Source organism: Sebastes fasciatus, chromosome 8 (genome assembly GCF_043250625.1).
Source record: "Sebastes fasciatus isolate fSebFas1 chromosome 8, fSebFas1.pri, whole genome shotgun sequence".
NCBI lineage: Eukaryota > Metazoa > Chordata > Actinopteri > Perciformes > Sebastidae > Sebastes > Sebastes fasciatus.
Window position 1 is genome coordinate 34,399,033 of NC_133802.1, and position 19,796 is coordinate 34,418,828.

The window sequence follows — 19,796 nt, forward strand, 5'->3', positions numbered from 1 at the left end:
AACCTCAACACATCCGTACTTAAAGTAATCATGCACCTAAGCATTAAATACACCTTTTTTAAAATGTTGGATATATTTCTGACCATAATTAAACATTTTTGTCTGAAAACAGAATAAAAAAACACTTGAACTGGAGTTCTGGAACAACTTTTAATGGAGCATCAACAGTAGCCGACACACACAGACGTTGAGCTGCAGGATGGTTGATGTACATCAAATAAAGGCTACTGATGGTCATGTGTGTGTGTGAGATGGTGACGACAGCGTGACGGAGCCTTTGTTTGGAGAGTCTTCAGGAAAGCACGAATAACCATTTCTTGTCCATTCTGCTTCATCTCCTCATCACACAGTTCAGTTCATCTGCCATCAAACCAAACGGCATGTTGGGTAATCACGGTGATCAAATCATGCTCACACGTGTTGCATGTCGGTCTTTTCTCTGACCTCCACATGTACGATCACTCTCCATTAGAGCCGTCTAATGAGGCAGAAATGTCACAAACCTAATCTTGGAAAAAAAAACTAAACTAACATTATTGAACTTTCACGTGTGGGAATTTCTCCACAATTCATTCATTTGTAATTAGTTATGTGTTAAACATTGAATCAAAATGACAACAGTTATTCTACTATGAAATAATTCCTTGTGCTTGCAAAATAAGTTAAAAAACAAAGATAAAACCTCTACTAATCCCTCCGTTCACCCCCACCCCGCCGTCCCCTCACCCCTGCAGTTCCTTATGGGCCTTATTGATTCTTTGACCTGTGTTCTTCGACAGGCGCGGCCTCAGCCGTCTCATCTCCTCGAAGCTGAGGTCCTTCGTGCAGCCTCGGGGCTGTAAGAGATGGGATTCTTACCATCGCTTTACCGCCAGGCCCGGTTGAGCAGTTTGACTTCTGCCAGGCGTTTGCTGATCATGGTGGCGAAGAAAAGGGCGAAGAGGACGCTGCTGATCAGCATGTAGTCGTAGTCGTCTTTCAGGACGTCGAACTGCTTTGAGGGATAGACGCGCGTCTGGTAGATGTCGAGACCGTACGCCACCACCTGCAAGCAAAGAAAGAAACATTGTCCTATTTACTGATCACTGAATTTACCTGAAGGGGAGAAAACAACGTGGTCACGACTGGATGTTTTGTTTTTTTACTTTCATTTTTATTGTGTTTTCAGCTCTGGACAGGAGTCCCTCATGCTGCAGTGTCGGCCTGTTTGGCTACCCGGGGAGTTTACATCGGTTACCATCACCAGTGTTTATATTCCCCCCCAGGCCGACACGGACAGAACGCTCCGGGAGTTAAACAGAGCAGTTAACGTGCAGGAGAACGCGCACCCTAAGACCGCACTCATTGTTGCGTGGGACTTCAACCGGGCCAATCTAAGAAACATTTCTCCAAAACTGTATCAGGACATTCACTTCAACACACGGGGGGGTAAAACACACTGGACCACTGCTACACCCCCTTCTACAACGGCTACATATTCTGACTTTATTCTCGAAATCTCAGTTTTATTTTTTCCCTCAATGTGGCCCTAATACTCCGTCGTACTGTCGTACATTAGACCTACAACAATGATACATTAAAATGAAAATGTAGACAAAAAAACAGTTATTAATTTCCACTAATTGTTTTTTTAATTCCACAGGGAGCCCCTGGAGAGGAGCTGAAGAGGCACAGGTTGCTGACCCCTGTCATATACTGAACTATGTTAGTCAGTATTGTTACGGCAGACTCACCAGGCAGGTGGACTCCAGTCCAGAGGGGGCTGTGTAGATTCCTCGTACTCTTGATACAGTCTGGTTGTAGTTGATGAACCACTCTGTACGGATCAGCAGCTCTGGTGCGTACGGTATCAGGTTCTCTTCCCTGGAGATCAAGTCAACAAGTTAGACAAAAATAACACAAGTCAATGTAAATGTTTTAAAACCAAACCGGACCGGAAGACGCACCGGCTTTGCTCCGTTACGATCTCTGGCCTCCGAGGGTCAAGGAACATCTTGGGTAATGACAAAATCCCTCCAGATGGCAGGCCAACTGTGACGGAGAAAACCCAGAGAGACGTATTAATAAACAACGTTGGAAAGAAGGCGTGTTAACCTGCAGCCCGGAAATCTGGACCTCGCTGGAAACTCACTGAGCAGATGGCGGCTGGTGATGCCCTTCTCGGTCAGCGTGGCCTCCATGGCAGAAATGGATGAGGGGAAAATGTAAGACTGCTGCAACACATGAGGAGCGTGCGGCCGGTCCAGCGAGCTGAACACGGTGCTGTTGTAGAGCTCCATCCCTTCGTACAGCTCGATCACAGAGAACTCGTTCCTGCGAGACTTGGTGCTCCAGTATTCGTACTGCGGAGTCAAACAGAGGCTCATTCAGGGGCTCATTCAGGGGCTCATTCAGGGGCTCATTCAGGGGCTTTAACCGGCGTTCTCCTTCAACATTTGTCTCCTAATGTGTTCAGTGCTTGACTACAGCGTGGGGATTTAGCATGACCAGAAGTGGCAACTGTGAATCTCGTTGTATTTAATACGATGTCAATAAAGCTTTCTATTCTATTCTATTCTATTCTATTCAGCGGTCAATAGAACTCACCACCACCCAGTTTTCAGAGTGCACAACATGCACCGGTCCTTTGGTCTTTCTCTGAACAGCCTCGTGGATGATGCGACCAGTCACGCCGTCGATCAGGAGGATCCCCACGAAGCTTCGCTCCTGATGCAGGTCGGTGCTCTCAGTCACCACGGCCAGCAGGTTGGGGTTCAGGTACTGGAAGAAATTATATATGAAACACAACTCAGCATCTTAATCGAGGTTGAAAAATACACAACTTATGCGTGTTTCTGGGTCGTCTTTATTTTCCGCAACAACCCTGACTCTTATATACACTACTATATACTATTTGGGGTGTAGCGGACTACAGATGGGCAATATGATGAATCACTGAGCTACTATATCAAGACAATCGATTTGATATGATTTACAGCCATTTAAAATGTATTTAGCCATCTATATTTGGATATATTGACCTTAGTAGGAGTCTGACTTAAAGATATAAAATAAGCTTTTAGGGCCGTTTATAATTTAACACGCTGGTCTTTTCAGTCACATCTTTCCAAACATGTTAAATATAAACAAGCTCAATGAAGAGGTGTAATGTTTAAATAAAGAGTAGGCATAACCAATGACAACTAAAACAATGTGCTGGAGTGTTTTTTTGGAAATATTGAAGGGCCCTCTCAGCCGCATGCCAAATGTCCTCTTTCACAGCCATTAGCAGTTCTTCAGGATCATGTGAGCGATTATTAGAGCATCATTACAACATCAAGAGGAGAATATAATTCATTTCACAGATTACTACAGGAACTACAGTAGGGAGGGAGTGTAAGAGTCCCAGTGGAGGAAAGGTCAGTGGTGGAGGGAGGATATGATTCACTGGGGAAACAATGACATGAGGTACAGTAATTCTTGGAAAGATTAGTTTTCAGCCGTCATCAGAAGACGAGGAGTGACTCTATGAGAGAGAGAGAGAGAGACGTCGAGACAACGGTGACCTAACCCGGCACTAATAAGAGCAATGACACTCCTTCCAACCCACAGCGTTAGTACAGTAAGTCTTCAGGGGAAGTTCTCATACCTTATAGAGGACGCTACGGTCTCCCATCACTCGGCCCTGGGAGTGCACATGCTCATTGGGTCTTTTCCCTTTGACCGAGATGATCTTCTGTACTTCTGTTGGGACGACGATCTCCCAGATCAGCTCCGTCGACAAGTCCTGAGCACACAATAAAACATCCACATTCATTACTCTCGCCAATCAGGAACAATAGAGCAGACCTCTGGCTATGAGGTTCACTCTTTAAGCATCATTATGTCCCGTTGCTGCTATAGAGCTCCACTGATATCCTTCAAACTGAGACACTCCAATATACTCTTGATCTATTAAAGGAACAGTGGGTAGCATTTAAGGGAATCTATTGGCAGGAAGGAATACAATATTAATAAGTATGTTTTCATTAGTGTGTAATCGCCTGAAACTAAGAATCGTTGTGTTTTCGTTAGCTTAGAATGAGCTGCTTATATCTACATATAGAGCCGGTCCTCTTCACGGAGTCCGCCATGTTTCTACAGTAGCCCAGAACGGACAAACTAAACTCTGGCTCTAGAGAGAGACTTTCATGTTTCTACGTTACCTGAAGGCCACCGTAGTTCTCCGACAATCTTATAAAACTGTGGTAACATGAGCTGCAGAGTGACAAACCATGGTACCGAAAGCCGCCGTCTGACTTCCGTTGCTCCTAAAGTAGTGTTATTATGGTATGGACGGCCTCTGAGCGAGGAGAACGGCGTTACCACGGTTTTACACTCGCTGACTCACGTTACCGCAGTCTTGGAAAGGGAGGAGTGAGCAGAGGGGTACTCGATTGGTTGCAATATGAAATATATGACCACCAAATCCTACACACTGCACCTTTAATAAGTACGTTTTCTTTAGTGTATAAACATCTGAAACTAAGAATCGTTGTGTTTTCTTTAGCTTAGAATGAGTCCTTCATATCTACATAGGGAGCGGATCCTCTTCACAGAGCCGGCCGCCATGTTTCTACAGTAGCCCAGAACGGACAAACCAAACACTGACACCGACACGTTTCAGCTTCACCGCTCGATGCTGCCAAATCCTACACACTGCACCTTTAATTATTTGTTATGTAAAATATGTTTGAGCGATATTTGAAGGTTCTTGATCGCCTTCTCATTACTGTCAAAGTCAAATGATCACTGCAATTATGAACAGTAAAAATATGGGATCGTCACCTAACGGCAACCAAAAGGTGAAGACCGGCGGTGGCTCGGCTTTCTAAAACCTGTCCAACACTCTTGAGCCCCGATGTGCAAAGAACGTTGACATAATTCAGTAAAATAAGGTTGACTTGCCGTCCGCAGCCTGTAGCCAGAAAGTCTTCCCTGGCTGGAGTCGACCAGATAGAAGAATATGGTGGAGGCCATCTCCTGGAGCTGCTGCAGGACGTTCTTCGTGGAGGGAAAAGCCGACACCTGTGGAGGAAAATAATAGATGGATTAAACTTTACAAGTCATGTGTTGGCCTGATGCGCGTGGATACACACATCATGTATGACTGTTGATCTGGCCGGTGAGGAGGTTTACCACTGACCTTGTACTGGTCATCAACAAGGAGTAAGACCTTGGCATAGTCCTGGTCCATGACAGGCAGCATGAGTGACTGAAGGATGGGCTGAGGCAGAGCAGGCGGGCTGACGTGACTCTTCTTTCCAAAGATGGGGTTAAACACATGGAGGGTGGCCAGGCCTGTGTCCTTGGGAAATAAAGTAGAACAAAAAATATATATTAGAAATGTCAAAAAATAAATACACATAACTTCCAATGTTTTCCTTTCAAGTGCTGGTAACGGCAGGAGAATAAAATAATTCAGCTTTTGCTTGCGTACAACACCTCTTCCTAACTGGACGCAATGCGAACATCAGATTGTTTCAGTTTTTCCCGATGAAGACGTCCTAACCTGCTCCGTGCGTCAGCGAACAGGCAAAGCGCCGTGTCACTTCTTTGAAAAAACGTTTGCTCTGGTTCTATTTATGCAAAGTTTTGTGCACCTCCAACCTGTTTTCACTGTTCAAAATCAACGCTAATCAACAGTAACTGACAGTTGTAATGTAATACAGAGGAACATCGCTCGGAGTATATCTGGATAATTCTTCGCGCTCCATTCGCCAGAGTTTGCTCGCTCGCTGTATGTTAGGAAGAACTGAGGCATGCTCAGTAGGAACTGAAAGTTGTCTGTCTTGAAGCCCCTCACTTTATGAAAGGTACAAAAAATGACCAAATGATCAGCTGATTTCACAGTTAAGTAATTTGCTTTGTTATAATATAATAAAATTGTCTCCCGAGCCTGAATGTCTTCAACCCCAGAGCTCTTGTTATTAGATACCTTGTCTTTGATGAGCAGCGTGCACTGTGGCGGATGAGGGAAGTGTGCAGTGGTCCGTTGCACCATGAGTTTGAAAGCTGCATTAGATGGGATGTAGTCCAGGTAGTGCCTCCATAAAATACTGCCCGTCTTGCTGTCGATACCAAAGAGCTTGAAGAAAAAGGGGAAACATGAGTTTCAGAGCGGCAGAACATGGCCTGATAGAGTCGATTTATTAGTGTTTCATTTAACCATAAACTAAATAAACAGAAACTAGTTTAATCATAAATCTCTCCTGAAACGCCACCCAACAGTAACTCCACAAGAGGCTGAGCTTTACTCTCGTACCTTCCCAGACGCAGTAACCATGACCATCATCTTCTGCAGGTTGAACTCGTCTCTGGAGAGGTTCTCGATGGTCACGTCGTTTTTGACTTGACTGCGAGGCTTGCGGGCGTCGTAGAAGAGCTTCCAGAGATGGGCGACCCACGCCTGCAGCAAGATGAGCTGAGAGGAGAGCCTCTTCATCACCATGGACAGCAGGCCGTCTGGAACAATCACAGAGAGAATTTCAGTGGATGGAGAATCACCACTTACACATTGTGTACCTTATAACATTAATATGGATACGGCGGGGGGGATTTTCAGTCAACAACAGGAGATCTTAACCTTAAAAGACCCTTTAACCAGGTTGTATTTAAGAGAAGCAGAGAGAGGTGTGTTACCTTGAATGGCTGAATCCAAGCGAAGCAATAAAAACAGGACAAAGACAAAAGAAAGTGAAGCAAATAGCGGCCAAGTGAACACACCCAAGAAATCTGTTTTTACAGCTGAGCCTCAAAAATAACAGAACTACAACACCGATGATTAAATGCAGCAGGTGCTGAGCAGTTGAAGTAAGGTTACAAGTAAAAGCAACAATTCAGTGCACTTAAAGCAGAACTTTGGTATTTTTCAACCTTATTTTCTCGTGTTTTTGTGTTTAACTGATAACCTTAACTAACAGGGACAACACTTACTGAAACCAGTCCAGTGTTGAGGCAGAACGCTGTACATGACAGCTGCTAACAGGCTGCAACACAGTGCTATGGAGTTAAGCTGGCATCATCATTTACGTCCACTTAAAAAGCTTGTTTTTGCCACGATAGGCTCTGATTGTTATTATAAGTGTCTGACAACATTATGGAAAGAGTGTCGCTCAAGGAGAAGTCTGGTTGTGAAATCTGGCGAGGTGACAACGGTGGAATAGTGGAATACATCCACGGTGGAAACGGGCAGAGTTTGTTGTGTTGGAGTACAGAAAGCGTAGCTTAGTGTCATCTGAAAGATTTTCAATGTCATGTCTGAATATTTAGATGTTTTCCACGATGTAGATGAGGTGTTTGAATTTGTATTTATTTGAGCCAGAGTATACGGATATTCAGATTTCACAACCAGACTTCTCATTGAGCTGGACTTGGACACAATAACAAACAGACCAGATCAAGTGAAAGGTCAAGAAAAAAACTTTCATTTCTCTGTATGAACTTTTTCATTATGTTGTCAGACACTTAACAATAACAATGTGAGCCTGTCAGAAGCAAAAACAAGAACTTTTAGTGAACGTAACGTTACATAGATGCTGCTCACTGCCCTCATAGCTCAGTGTTCTCCCTCAATACTGGACCAATTTCAAAAAATGTTTGTCCCTATTTGTCACAAAAACATGGAAAAATAGGTCCTAAAAATACTGAAGCTACCCTTTAATTATTAGTTCTATATTAGTGGAAAATCTTACAATGATGAACCAAGCAAACTTGACAAAATAGCCATTAGATTAGGAAGCTGCCTTGCAAGAAAATTACACTCTGAAAATAATAGATACAATACTGAATATCAATCTACGGCATTTATTAGTACTTAAACTTGGAAAATTAGGGAGGAAAAAACATGATGGGATTCTGGTTTGACATTTACCGGCCTTTTTTCCAAACTCTCCCTCCAGCTCGGCCTGCGTTCCCGTGAGAGGCAGATCCACCATTTCCATTGTCACCACATCTGACAGGGCCTCCTCTCTCGTCCACATCACACGCCCTGGAAAACAAGACGCCTTATTGTTCTGTAATCCTTCATTCCACTTCACACACACACCCTGTGACAGTATGCGGTATGTGTGTTGACGCTTTCCGGCAAATTACGACATAAAACATTTTTTCCCACCTCGTGTTTGTGGAAAGGACAAGATTGTGTGTGCGTACATTATGAGGACCTGAGGGAGCCTGTGGTCGGATGTTGGCAGTATTTAACGATGATTAAGAAGTGGAATTTACCCAAATGATATCATGAGCCCAAAGCATGGCCCTCCGGTCTCTTTGCTCTCTTTTATGCAGAAGTAGTGGATCTCCACAGTAAACACAATGAGGGACGGACTCTTCACATAAATCAGAAACTATTTCACCTGTTGGCTGCTGGCTATAAACCCCATGTGATTCCCTACAACCTGCAGACAACTGAATACAAATAACTAATCATTTTCATGCAAAATGAAAAGCAAAAAGTCAAGAGTTGTGTTTTCGTTGGGATCTGGCCAGGGTCTGCTTATTTTACTACTATGAGCAGGAATTTAAATGTTCAGTCTCTGGCGCCCCTCAGTGGTAAAATCAAAAAACACCCCGAGGCAGACAGCAGTGCATGCCAATACCTCAGATAACATTAATCAGACAGGAGTCTTCCCAACACTAACAGAGCTTCCTGTTTCTGCCGTCCATACCTGGCTGTTGTATGAAAGTGAGTGTGTGGTCTTCTGTCTGCACCATCACCCTGTAGCCAACAGAGTCGTCTTTCTTGAGGAATGCTTGAACGTACAGCTGGAAGAATAAAAGAATAAAAAGTGTGTTGTATTACAAAAAGAAAACACTGCATGTTCAATATATATAATATTAAACTTTGGATAAAGTCAATTTGAAGTGTCTTGACCAGCCAGTTATCAAACATGCTGGAGAATCACTCACCCTCTCTGGTTTCCCACCGTTCGGATCCAAAGTAAAGATCAGTGTTGTGTCTAGAAGTCTGCGTCCAGTTTCTGCACTAAAGAGGTTCAGACTGCTCGCCTGCAGGGAAGAAAACTGATTATATATCTTATATATTGATTCATCAACATGCGAATCACACGTCAAGCACACAAAGAGAGAACTAATTGTGCACTAAACCTGCTGATATACACATCATCAAGAGAGCACGATGGTAAACCACATAATGAACAAGTCTGAATGTTTGATTCCACATTAACTCACCGTTTGATTTTTGGGCGACATGACGGCAGCAACAGTCTTCTCTCCGGTGGTAGCAAATGAAACCAGCATGGCCTGTGAACCAACACAAATGCGTCATCAACAACTTTCACAAACTGTTGGTTAAATTAACAGTTGGAATATCTCAATATGACACACGGAGATTTTTACTCCTTTTTAAATAATACAAATAATACGTTTTGAAAAACATCAGAGCATTAATATAATATTATTTCGACTGATATTGCAATTGCAATATGATTGGCGATATTAGAGGGGACGATCATTTTTACATCATTATTCTCATTTTCATTGAAAAACATATTAAAATGATTATGGTGTGATTTTGGCGGGGATCTTTACCAAACAAAGATGTTTTCTTAAGTCTGTAGAAAATGATGTGTACGTGTACACATGCATGTGACACTCTGCAGCACCACAATATTTAATTTCACCTTTAACAAATATTGTGCCTCCTGCGATTAGAAAATTACAGTAGGCCATATTGCAATTTTGATAAAATGGGATTAATTGTGCAGCCCTAATAAGGACATATTATAACATTTTAGAACTTTTGAAAGAAAGCCTTATAGATAGCCTGGCTTTGTTGAAGTTACCCATCCAATTATTATATATTTCAGCAAGAAAGTCAAGTGACCTTTGCATTTTAGGCATGTAGCTAAAGCTTTTATCCAGAGTGACTTACAGTACAATCATTTATTAGAATAAGCTAACATTTTAAGATGGCAAACATTAAGTGGTCTGAATATTAACTGTCAGAATGTTGATCATGCACGAGAGAGAAGTGCGAGGTAGAGAAACGGTTACGTACAGGCTGGAAATCCCTCAGCGTGACTATCTGATCCTCGTTGAGCTGGAGAAGCAGGTGGTGTTCCGGCCCGAGCTGGAGGAAGAACTCTGACAGCGGCGGGCGAGCCGGGTTGGGCTGGGTGGACGTCAGGACCGGCTGGAAGCCGTCGGTGACTTCAAGTCCCAGTGACTAGAAGAAGACAAAATGGTGAGAAGCATTCACACAGAGGAAATGAGGCTGGTATAAAGAGACGTAGTCCCGTCGTGTAGGTAGAGAATGCATGAGAACAGTGGAGACCGACCCAACGCAGAGAATACGACACACATTTATTGATCTATAAAATACAAAAGGTTTTGTTTTATTGTGGTGGGTACCTGCAGGGGGATCTGGGTCATCTGGGACTGCAGCTGTAAGTCGAGCATGTACAGCGAAACAGTGGCAGAGTCCACGCACGTCAACATCCCCTGGCCGATCACCGCACAGCTGGCCTGTATGTTGGAAAGCCACGGAGCTTCGACTGAGATCTGAAGACAACATGAGAAAAGAAAAATTGTTTTATTTTTCATATAAGTATTATAAAAATGATATTCTATATAGTCTACACAGCATTTATATGCTGCTACTATAAGTCAGGATTACCTGCTTGATTATCTCTCCATCATCCAAACTGTAGGCAACAATTGCAATGTGGGAATGTGGAACAACTCCCAGTGCGTACACTTCACCATCCCCACCTGAATACACAGCCTGGTAATCCACGGTGTCACTGTTGAGGTAAAAACAGACAGTTATACAATTTATATAACGCAAACCGTGTTCATAAACACAAGGAAGTTGTGCCTTCATGTTCCAGACATTTATACTACATTTCTATCAATGCTTGAATTCATAATTGTTATGCACATGGCTATTTTTTTCATATTCAACTTGATTTTTCCAAATCTTGGGAGTTGTCACTTGACTAATCTATTCTTTTTGATTCCTACATCATTTTTGATCCATTATTTTCACGACACTACGCATTGTTATCATTTCCCCCAAATATTTACCACCAACCACGACCAGCGTCTTGTCGTACTTTCTACAAAGTCTGCTTGTTGTTATTTCACTTGGATGTATGAGCTTCACTGTGCTGAGGTTGAGAGCAGAAGGCTGTTTTCACATCTGTTGAAGAAGTTTCTCACCTTAAATCTGAGTTGACGGTGTGTAACTACGAGCGTGATTTGTGACATAACAACAACTAGATCGGAGCCCAATCGGGGTCCAGTGTGAAGCTTATACAAGTGTGATGTGGAAACTTGAAACCTCACAAGGTCACAAACACTGACAATGGACTTTTCAGTGATGTAGGAGACATCTTGTGTCCATCACTTTAACTTTTGAAATATTTACAATATTTGCATTTTCATAGAATCTGGATTTTTCAATTAGGGGAGAAATATTATTTATAAATGTCTTCAAACATGTCTGGAGAGGAGCTTTAATTTCAGGGGAGAAGACAGGCTTATATTAAAAGTATAAAGTCAATGTTTCAATGTTGACCCAATATCGTAAAGAAACGTCCACTTGCCTTTCTGGTAGATTCTCTATCCATTTTTGATGCCCATTTGAAAGGTAATGGAGAGAGATGGCAGTTTTCTTCAGAAGAGCGACGTGTTTCACGATGTCTTGCTGTCCAACTAAACATGCCGACTGGAAACTAAAATGTGAAACAACAGCAGTTAACATCTGATCAACATAAAAGACAATTTTGAACTTTAAACAACGGCCAATCGAAGAGGTGATCACCTGCCAGAGTCCAGCACAATCTCCCAGTTCAAACCACCAACATTTATCTCCCAGGAGCGCAGCAGGCGGCCATCACCGACCACCATCACCGCATCTAGGAGACAAAGGACGATTCAATGAGTTATCTGCTTTCAATAGAGGAACTGAAAGCTCTGTAAACTCAACTACAATGACATAAAATCACCTTGTCCATGATGCAGGAGAGCGTCAATGTTTCCCTCCGGCCCAGTCTTGTCCACATGTCGCCAGACTGTAACAGACATGGAATAAATACTCACATGAGAACACAAAGTATGTCGACTGAGAGGAGGATTGTCTTTCTGTACTTGGCCCTGATATGAAATACTCACAGAGTTCTCCAGTCCTGGTATTGAGTGAAGCAAAAACATTGTTCTCTGTAGCCAGAAGCACCTTTTTGGACGACTGCATATGTGAGTCGAAATGGGAGAAGCGAACCTTGCCAACATACTGCTGCCTCCTGGGAATCACAAGTTCAGTTCAGTTCAGACAACTTTATTTATCCCCAAGGGGGCGATTCATTTGTAGCATTCCCACTCCATCCATACATCCATACATCCATCCAACCAATAATTAGTCAAGTCAAAGGAAACATATTAAAGGCATGGGGCAGTTGGAGGGACAAGTTACAATATATGAGAACAACATATCTTAAAGTTGCTCTAAATAACAGTCATTTCAAATGGGTATGGTCTGTGTTCAGCAGCTTAACAGCAGAAGGGATGAAGGACTTGGAGTAATGATTTGTTCTCCTTAAGGGCACATTATATTATTAGAAAGTCGGCCTGAAGGCATCACAGAGAATTCAGCCAAAAGAATGTGATCTGGTTGGCTGATGGTTTCTTTGCTTTCTCATCACCTGTTTCTCCCAAATTGTGCCCAAGTCCTTCTGCTGAACTCCACTAATGTTGGAGCACACTTTGACTAAACTATTTAGACTGTCCTTGTCCTTCACAGACAGCCCGTTAAACCAGCAGGTAAAAGAAAAGGTTAAAAGGCTTTCAATAAAAGAATAGTAAAAAAGACTATAAGACAGAAAACAACCTGCCAGAAGGTCAAAAACATAGTTTAGAACTATAGCTAAACCAATGTTGGTATCCCTACAGGGATCAAACCCAGTTATGACAAACAGATATTAAAGAATAAGAACATATTGATGGATGGTACATGGGTTATTATCAGATTGCTTTCCAAATGTTTAGAAATCAATTTAAAATCACATTTCCTAGAACTCACTGAGCTAACTGGACCTTTAGTTTCCTAAAGACAAATCAAACATTGTGAACAAGCCACTAATACCTGCTGTGAGCTAGCAAACACAATGTCTTGTCTTATTATTTAATATATTTTGTCCTGTTCTCTCACACAGAGTCCATCTCATCCCAGTAGACCACAACCAGCACTACTCCCAGTAGACCACTTACACACCAAAAAACTGACAATAACTCGATAATAACCTGATATTTTCAGGTGGAATTTCATTCATTCATTCATTCATTCATTCTCACCCTGCAATATCATTTTCCACTTGTGCAGTTTTGTTAATAGTCTGTTTATTGTCAATACTGTATATACTGATCCTATTTGTATACTTCCTTCTATTTAAATGGTTCATATTTTGTTACACTTTTTTGCTTTTTTATCCATCCATAACTAACTGTACAAATGAACCTAAGCGGTGTGTTAATGTTACTTGATTTCAGAAACTCAGCAATGAGCCTTTCTCACTGTGCAATGATCCGTTCCAGCTGTGTAATGATATTGCACAGTGAGAAAGAATGAAATTCCACCTGAAGATATCAGGTTATTGTCAGATTTATACCCATAACATGTTTTTTTCATGTAAATGTAAGAAGTTAAAGTTCCAGTTTAGTTTTTATTTCTTTGCTGGGTTCCATTTAATCAAACATCATAGATACATGTGTAGTACTGACTGTGAGGAGGTACTTTGACTACAGGGTGTTCTGTAGTTGAGTCTGACCTCTATAACCTAAAAGAAGATTAAGGTATACGGTGTATTGCATAAAATAGCACATCATGTATTAGGTCACAATATCATTATTACTACTCAGGTGTAATTCATACTGTGGAATTTAATTTCATTCATTCATTCATTCATTCTCACTGTGCAATATCATTTTCCACTTGTGCAATTTTGTTAATAGTCTGTTTATTGTCAATACTGTATATACTGCTCCTATTTTTATACTTCCTTCTATTTAAATTGTTCATATTTTTTTTACTGTGTTGTATTCTGCTTTTTGTTTTTACTGATGCATCTTGTTTTCTGTACTATATCCCCTTTGCTGCTGTTCACTGCACATCTCCTCAGTGAGGGACTAATAAAGGAATATCTGATTTTATCTTATAGGTTATTATTAAATGCTTTACAAATGTTTAGAAATCAATTTAAAATCACATTTCCTAGAACTCACTGAGCTAACTGGACCTTTAGTTTCCTAAAGACAAATCAAACATTGTGAACAAGCCACTAATCCCTGCTGTGAGCTAGCAAACACAATGTCTAGGGTTATTATTTCATATCTTTTGTCCTGTTCTCTCTCAGAGTCCATCTCTCTCTCTCAGAGTCCATCTCTCTCTCACAGAGTCCATCTCTCTCACAGAGTCCATCTCTCTCTCACAGAGTCCATCTCTCTCTCTCAGAGTCCATCTCTCTCTCACAGAGTCCATCTCTCTCTCTCACAGAGTCCATCTCTCTCTCAGAGTCCATCTCTCTCTCACAGAGAGTCCATCTCTCTCTCTCAGAGTCCATCTCTCTCTCACAGAGAGTCCATCTCTCTCTCTCAGAGTCCATCTCTCTCTCTCAGAGTCCATCTCTCTCTCACAGAGTCCATCTCTCTCTCTCACAGAGTCCATCTCTCTCTCAGAGTCCATCTCTCTCTCACAGAGAGTCCATCTCTCTCTCACAGAGTCCATCTCTCTCTCAGAGTCCATCTCTCTCTCTCAGAGTCCATCTCTCTCTCACAGAGTCCATCTCTCTCTCTCAGAGTCCATCTCTCTCACACAGAGTCCATCTCTCTCACAGAGTCCATCTCTCTCTCACAGAGAGTCCATCTCTCTCTCACAGAGAGTCCATCTCTCTCTCACAGAGTCCATCTCTCTCTCACAGAGTCCATCTCTCTCTCACAGAGTCCATCTCTCTCTCTCAGAGTCCATCTCTCTCTCACAGAGAGTCCATCTCTCACAGAGTCCATCTCTCTCTCAGAGTCCATCTCTCTCAGAGTCCATCTCTCTCTCACAGAGTCCATCTCTCTCTCTCAGAGTCCATCTCTCTCTCAGAGTCCATCTCTCTCAGAGTCCATCTCTCTCTCAGAGTCCATCTCTCTCTCAGAGTCCATCTCTCTCAGAGTCCATCTCTCTCTCAGAGTCCATCTCTCTCTCAGAGTCCATCTCTCTCTCAGAGTCCATCTCTCTCTCTCAGAGTCCATCTCTCTCTCACAGAGTCCATCTCTCTCTCACAGAGTCCATCTCTCTCTCTCAGAGTCCAGCTCTCTCTCTGAGTCCATCTCTCTCTCACAGAGTCCATCTCTCTCTCTGAGTCCATCTCTCTCTCTCAGAGTCCATCTCTCTCTCAGAGTCCATCTCTCTCTCAGAGTCCATCTCTCTCTCAGAGTCCATCTCTCTCTCACAGAGTCCATCTCTCTCTCTCAGAGTCCATCTCTCTCTCACAGAGTCCATCTCTCTCAGAGTCCATCTCTCTCTCACAGAGTCCATCTCTCTCAGAGTCCATCTCTCTCTCAGAGTCCATCTCTCTCTCAGAGTCCATCTCTCTCTCACAGAGTCCATCTCTCTCTCTCAGAGTCCATCTCTCTCTCAGAGTCCATCTCTCTCTCAGAGTCCATCTCTCACAGAGTCCATCTCTCTCTCAGAGTCCATCTCTCTCACAGAGTCCATCTCTCTCTCAGAGTCCATCTCTCACAGAGTCCATCTCTCTCTCAGAGTCCATCTCTCTCAGAGTCCATCTCTCACAGAGTCCATCTCTCTCTCACAGAGTCCATCTCTCTCTCACAGAGTCCATCTCTCTCTCAGAGTCCATCTCTCTCTCACAGAGTCCATCTCTCTCACAGAGTCCATCTCTCTCTCAGAGTCCATCTCTCACAGAGTCCATCTCTCTCTCAGAGTCCATCTCTCTCTCAGAGTCCATCTCTCACAGAGTCCATCTCTCTCTCAGAGTCCATTTCTCTCTCAGAGTCCATCTCTCTCTCACAGAGTCCATCTCTCTCACAGAGTCCATCTCTCTCACAGAGTCCATCTCTCTCTCACAGAGTCCATCTCTCTCTCACAGAGTCCATCTCTCTCACAGAGTCCATCTCTCTCTCACAGAGTCCATCTCTCTCTCAGAGTCCATCTCTCTCTCACAGAGTCCATCTCTCTCTCAGAGTCCATCTCTCTCTCTCAGAGTCCATCTCTCTCTCACAGAGTCCATCTCTCTCACAGAGTCCATCTCTCTCTCACAGAGTCCATCTCTCTCTCACAGAGTCCATCTCTCTCTCACAGAGTCCATCTCTCTCTCACAGAGTCCATCTCTCTCTCACAGAGTCCATCTCTCTCTCAGAGTCCATCTCTCTCTCTCAGAGTCCATCTCTCTCTCAGAGTCCATCTCTCTCACAGAGTCCATCTCTCTCTCAGAGTCCATCTCTCTCTCTCAGACCGGCCTGCAGCTGGTAGCTCACAGAGGTTAGCATTAGCATGTTTCTACATTAAAACATGCTCTAAATAGAACACAGATATATGATCCATCTCTAGATTCCTCTTACCAGTCAAACTTCCCCACTTGATCCTCGAACACAGCCTGGACGGAGCTGCAGAACAGGAGAGCCGTCAGAGACAGAATGAGCTGAGCCATGGCTGCTTTAGCTTTAGCTTTAGCTTTAGCTTCAGATGCTCTTCAGCAGGAGGAGGAAGCCGGAAGCGCTCCTTCTTCTTCTTCTTTGGTGTTTATTGGCGGTTGACAAACCAGCTTAGAGGTGCAATACCGCCACCTGCTGGACTGGACTGGAGCAGCAGATTGGCAGGAAAACAATACAGTTTAAAGGTCCCATATCGTGCTCATTTTCAGGTTCATACTTGTATTTTGTGTTTCTACTAAAACATGTTTACATGCTGTAATGTTAATCTGTAATGCTGTAATGTTCAAAAAACCTTTATTTCCTCATATTCACATCACATTCCTCGGCACAACAAAGCGCCCGGGTCAGTCCTTCATGCTGGTATCCATCAGGCTCCACAACCAAGGCTGACCCCATATGAGAACTATTAGGACTTTAAGAAGTTTATACATGCACTATCTGCCTTTAAACATGCACTATCTGCAACCATCTTGGACTCTATCCACTGGCGCACTTTACACTTCCTTACACTATACATCCTATATACCACTTTATAGACCGCTCACATGTACATCTTACATTTATTTATTGCACATACTATATTTATTTATTTATTGACGGACTGTACACACTATGTTCACCCATTCACTCTGTATCTTTTATATCTCTATTATTGTTTTTATAATTTTTGTATACCTTTACCTCTCCTGTGTTTCACTCTGTTTGCTGATGTTGCTGCTTTGACACCTGAATTTCCCTCCAGGGATTAATAAAGGTTCATCTTATCTTATCTTATTTTACTGTCTGCCTGAATATACCTGTATTTACCCTCTGTCTGAAACGCTCCGTTTTAGCGCATTTTGACGGAATTGCAACAGAATTGCGTTGCTAGGCAACAGCTTGGGTCCATGTGTACTTCCTGTCAGCTGATGACATTCACAAACGATGCAACCAGGAAATAAACTGGGACACATTTAGAATGTTTACGTTTAAAATTTTGTGTAGGGTCTAAATATTGTGTATTCGTGACATCACAAATGGGCAGAAATCCTGACAGCTTGTTAAAAAACGCAGAGTTTCTGAATACGGGCTGTGTGTATTTCCCTGTGGATTGAGTGTTTCTATACTTTCACAGTATTTATATAGGACTCAAGCCTGCTCAACATGAAAATCTCACTTTTTTATAACATGGGGCCTTAAAAAAGATAAGAGAAACAACGGCTAAATTATCTCTATTATTCCTGTTGCTTAAGAAGTTTGAAGTTGACCTGCTTCCTTGTGGTGTTGTGACTGAGCGGTGCTGCCCCCTGCAGGCTGGAGAGGTATACAGCTTCAATAAATGTAATGCAGTGTTCACAAAGAATAAACTAAAGGTTTAACTGTCATAAAAGCTCAAATAACGTAAAATAACATAGTGATAAATACATTTAATAAATCATCTACTTTTTTTGTCCAATATAATCAATGATAACCTTTTTTTATGCAGACACAGATTCAATTTTAAAATTTGTATTTGACTTATGGTGATTTGCGCATATTATTAATATTAGAATGAATTGCAGAAACATGTGTGTACAAAAGGTTAAAAGGTGCTGTCTATAAAAAGTATTTGTGTATAAAAAATATTTAAAGATTTCACAGTAGGCTAAAAGAAAAAAAAACACAGCAAGATTGAACACAAAATACGATGTCCTTAGCCAAACAGACCTTTACACTGTCTTCCTTATATAAATACATTTGTTTATGCTGTCAGAATCTTTTTTTTTTTTTTTTTTAAGGTTAGGCATTTTTTTATTTTTTATTTATTTATTTTTTATTCGTTATCAAAAATATACACACAAGGCACTGTCAATTATCATAACAGTAAGACAAACTTTAGGTTGAGCATGGGCAACAACATATATCAAAAATAACATTCAAAGTGAATAAAAAATAAAAAAGTAATTAAGTAATAGTAACAAGTAATAATGGAATTATATCTGTCAACAATTTCTTCCTCACATAACAAAAAAGCAATGAAAACAATGAATGTATGCAATATCTTTAAAGTTTTTAAGTGAAATTATTGTCAAACTCTAGCGTGCTCTTTTTTATTATTATCTGCTTATTTATTTATTTTTATTGTCTTTTTTTATTTTATGTTTGTTTTGTTTCATTTCTGTTGTCCTTTTGTGTTTGTCACAGCTCTTTGTTGAATATATTGCATAATAATGCTGATGTTTGTGTAACAAAAAAACCCAATAAAGACATTGTTAAAAAAAACAAAAAAAAAACGTTTTTAATGTTTTCTGCCGTTACTATGTATACTGTCATTTTGAAATTAAAAAAATGAAATAAAAAAAAATGTATGTTTTTAATGTTTTCTGCTGTGACTATGTATACTGTCTTTTGGAAAAAAAATATATATATATATTTTTTTAATGTTTTCTGCTGTTACTATGTATACTGTCATTTTCAAATAAAAAAAAAAAAGAAAAAGAAAAAAAATTGTTATTAATGTTTTGTGCTGTTAGTATGTATACTGTCATTTTGAAATAAAAATAAAAAATATATATTTTTTTAATATTTTCTGCTGTGACTATGTATACTGTCTTTTGGAAAAAATAAATAAATTAAAAAAAAATATTTTTTTAATATTTTCTACTGTCATTTTGAAATAAAAAAATAAAAATAACATTTTTTTTTTTTTTTATATTTTCTACTTTACCCATGTATACTTTCGTTTTGAAATAAAAAAAAAAATATATATTTTTTTTTTTAATATTTTCTGCTGTGACTATGTATACTGTCTTTTGGAAAAAAATAAAAATAAAAAAAAAATATTTTTTTAATATTTTCTGCTGTTACTATGTATACTGTCATTTTCAAATAAAAATTAAAAAAATATTTTTTTTTTATATTTTCTACTTTAACCATGTATACTTTCGTTTTGAAATAAAAAAAAATAAATAAAAAAAATGTATGTTCTCTGCTGTCACTATGTATACTGTCATTTTGAAACAAAAACAAAAAGGTTACAGGCTGTAGTGATGCTGTGAGCGCCCCCTGTGGTTGCTGTGGTTACTGTCTGTAGTGATGCTGTGAGCGCCCCCTGTGGTTGCCGTGGTAACTGTCTCAGCCTCTTC

The 19,796-nt window shown here is 41.0% G+C and overlaps 1 protein-coding gene across 1 annotated transcript; it reads right to left on the minus strand.

Annotated features, from left to right (window-relative positions):
* Positions 1-131: 131 nt before the first annotated feature.
* On the minus strand, positions 132-16,759 carry emc1 (ER membrane protein complex subunit 1). The gene is made up of 22 exons (XM_074642662.1): positions 16,600-16,759; positions 12,154-12,281; positions 11,988-12,053; positions 11,804-11,897; positions 11,586-11,714; positions 10,655-10,781; positions 10,390-10,539; positions 10,037-10,204; positions 9,208-9,279; positions 8,926-9,024; positions 8,685-8,781; positions 7,892-8,008; positions 6,284-6,483; positions 5,957-6,106; positions 5,165-5,326; positions 4,927-5,046; positions 3,629-3,766; positions 2,587-2,760; positions 2,132-2,342; positions 1,947-2,031; positions 1,734-1,863; positions 132-1,045 (listed from the first exon to the last, which is right to left on the minus strand). The coding sequence occupies exons 1-22, from the start codon at positions 16,686-16,688 to the stop codon at positions 866-868; spliced, it is 2,886 nt and encodes a 961-aa protein (XP_074498763.1). The 5' UTR covers positions 16,689-16,759; the 3' UTR covers positions 132-865.
* Between the last annotated feature and the right edge of the window lie 3,037 nt (positions 16,760-19,796).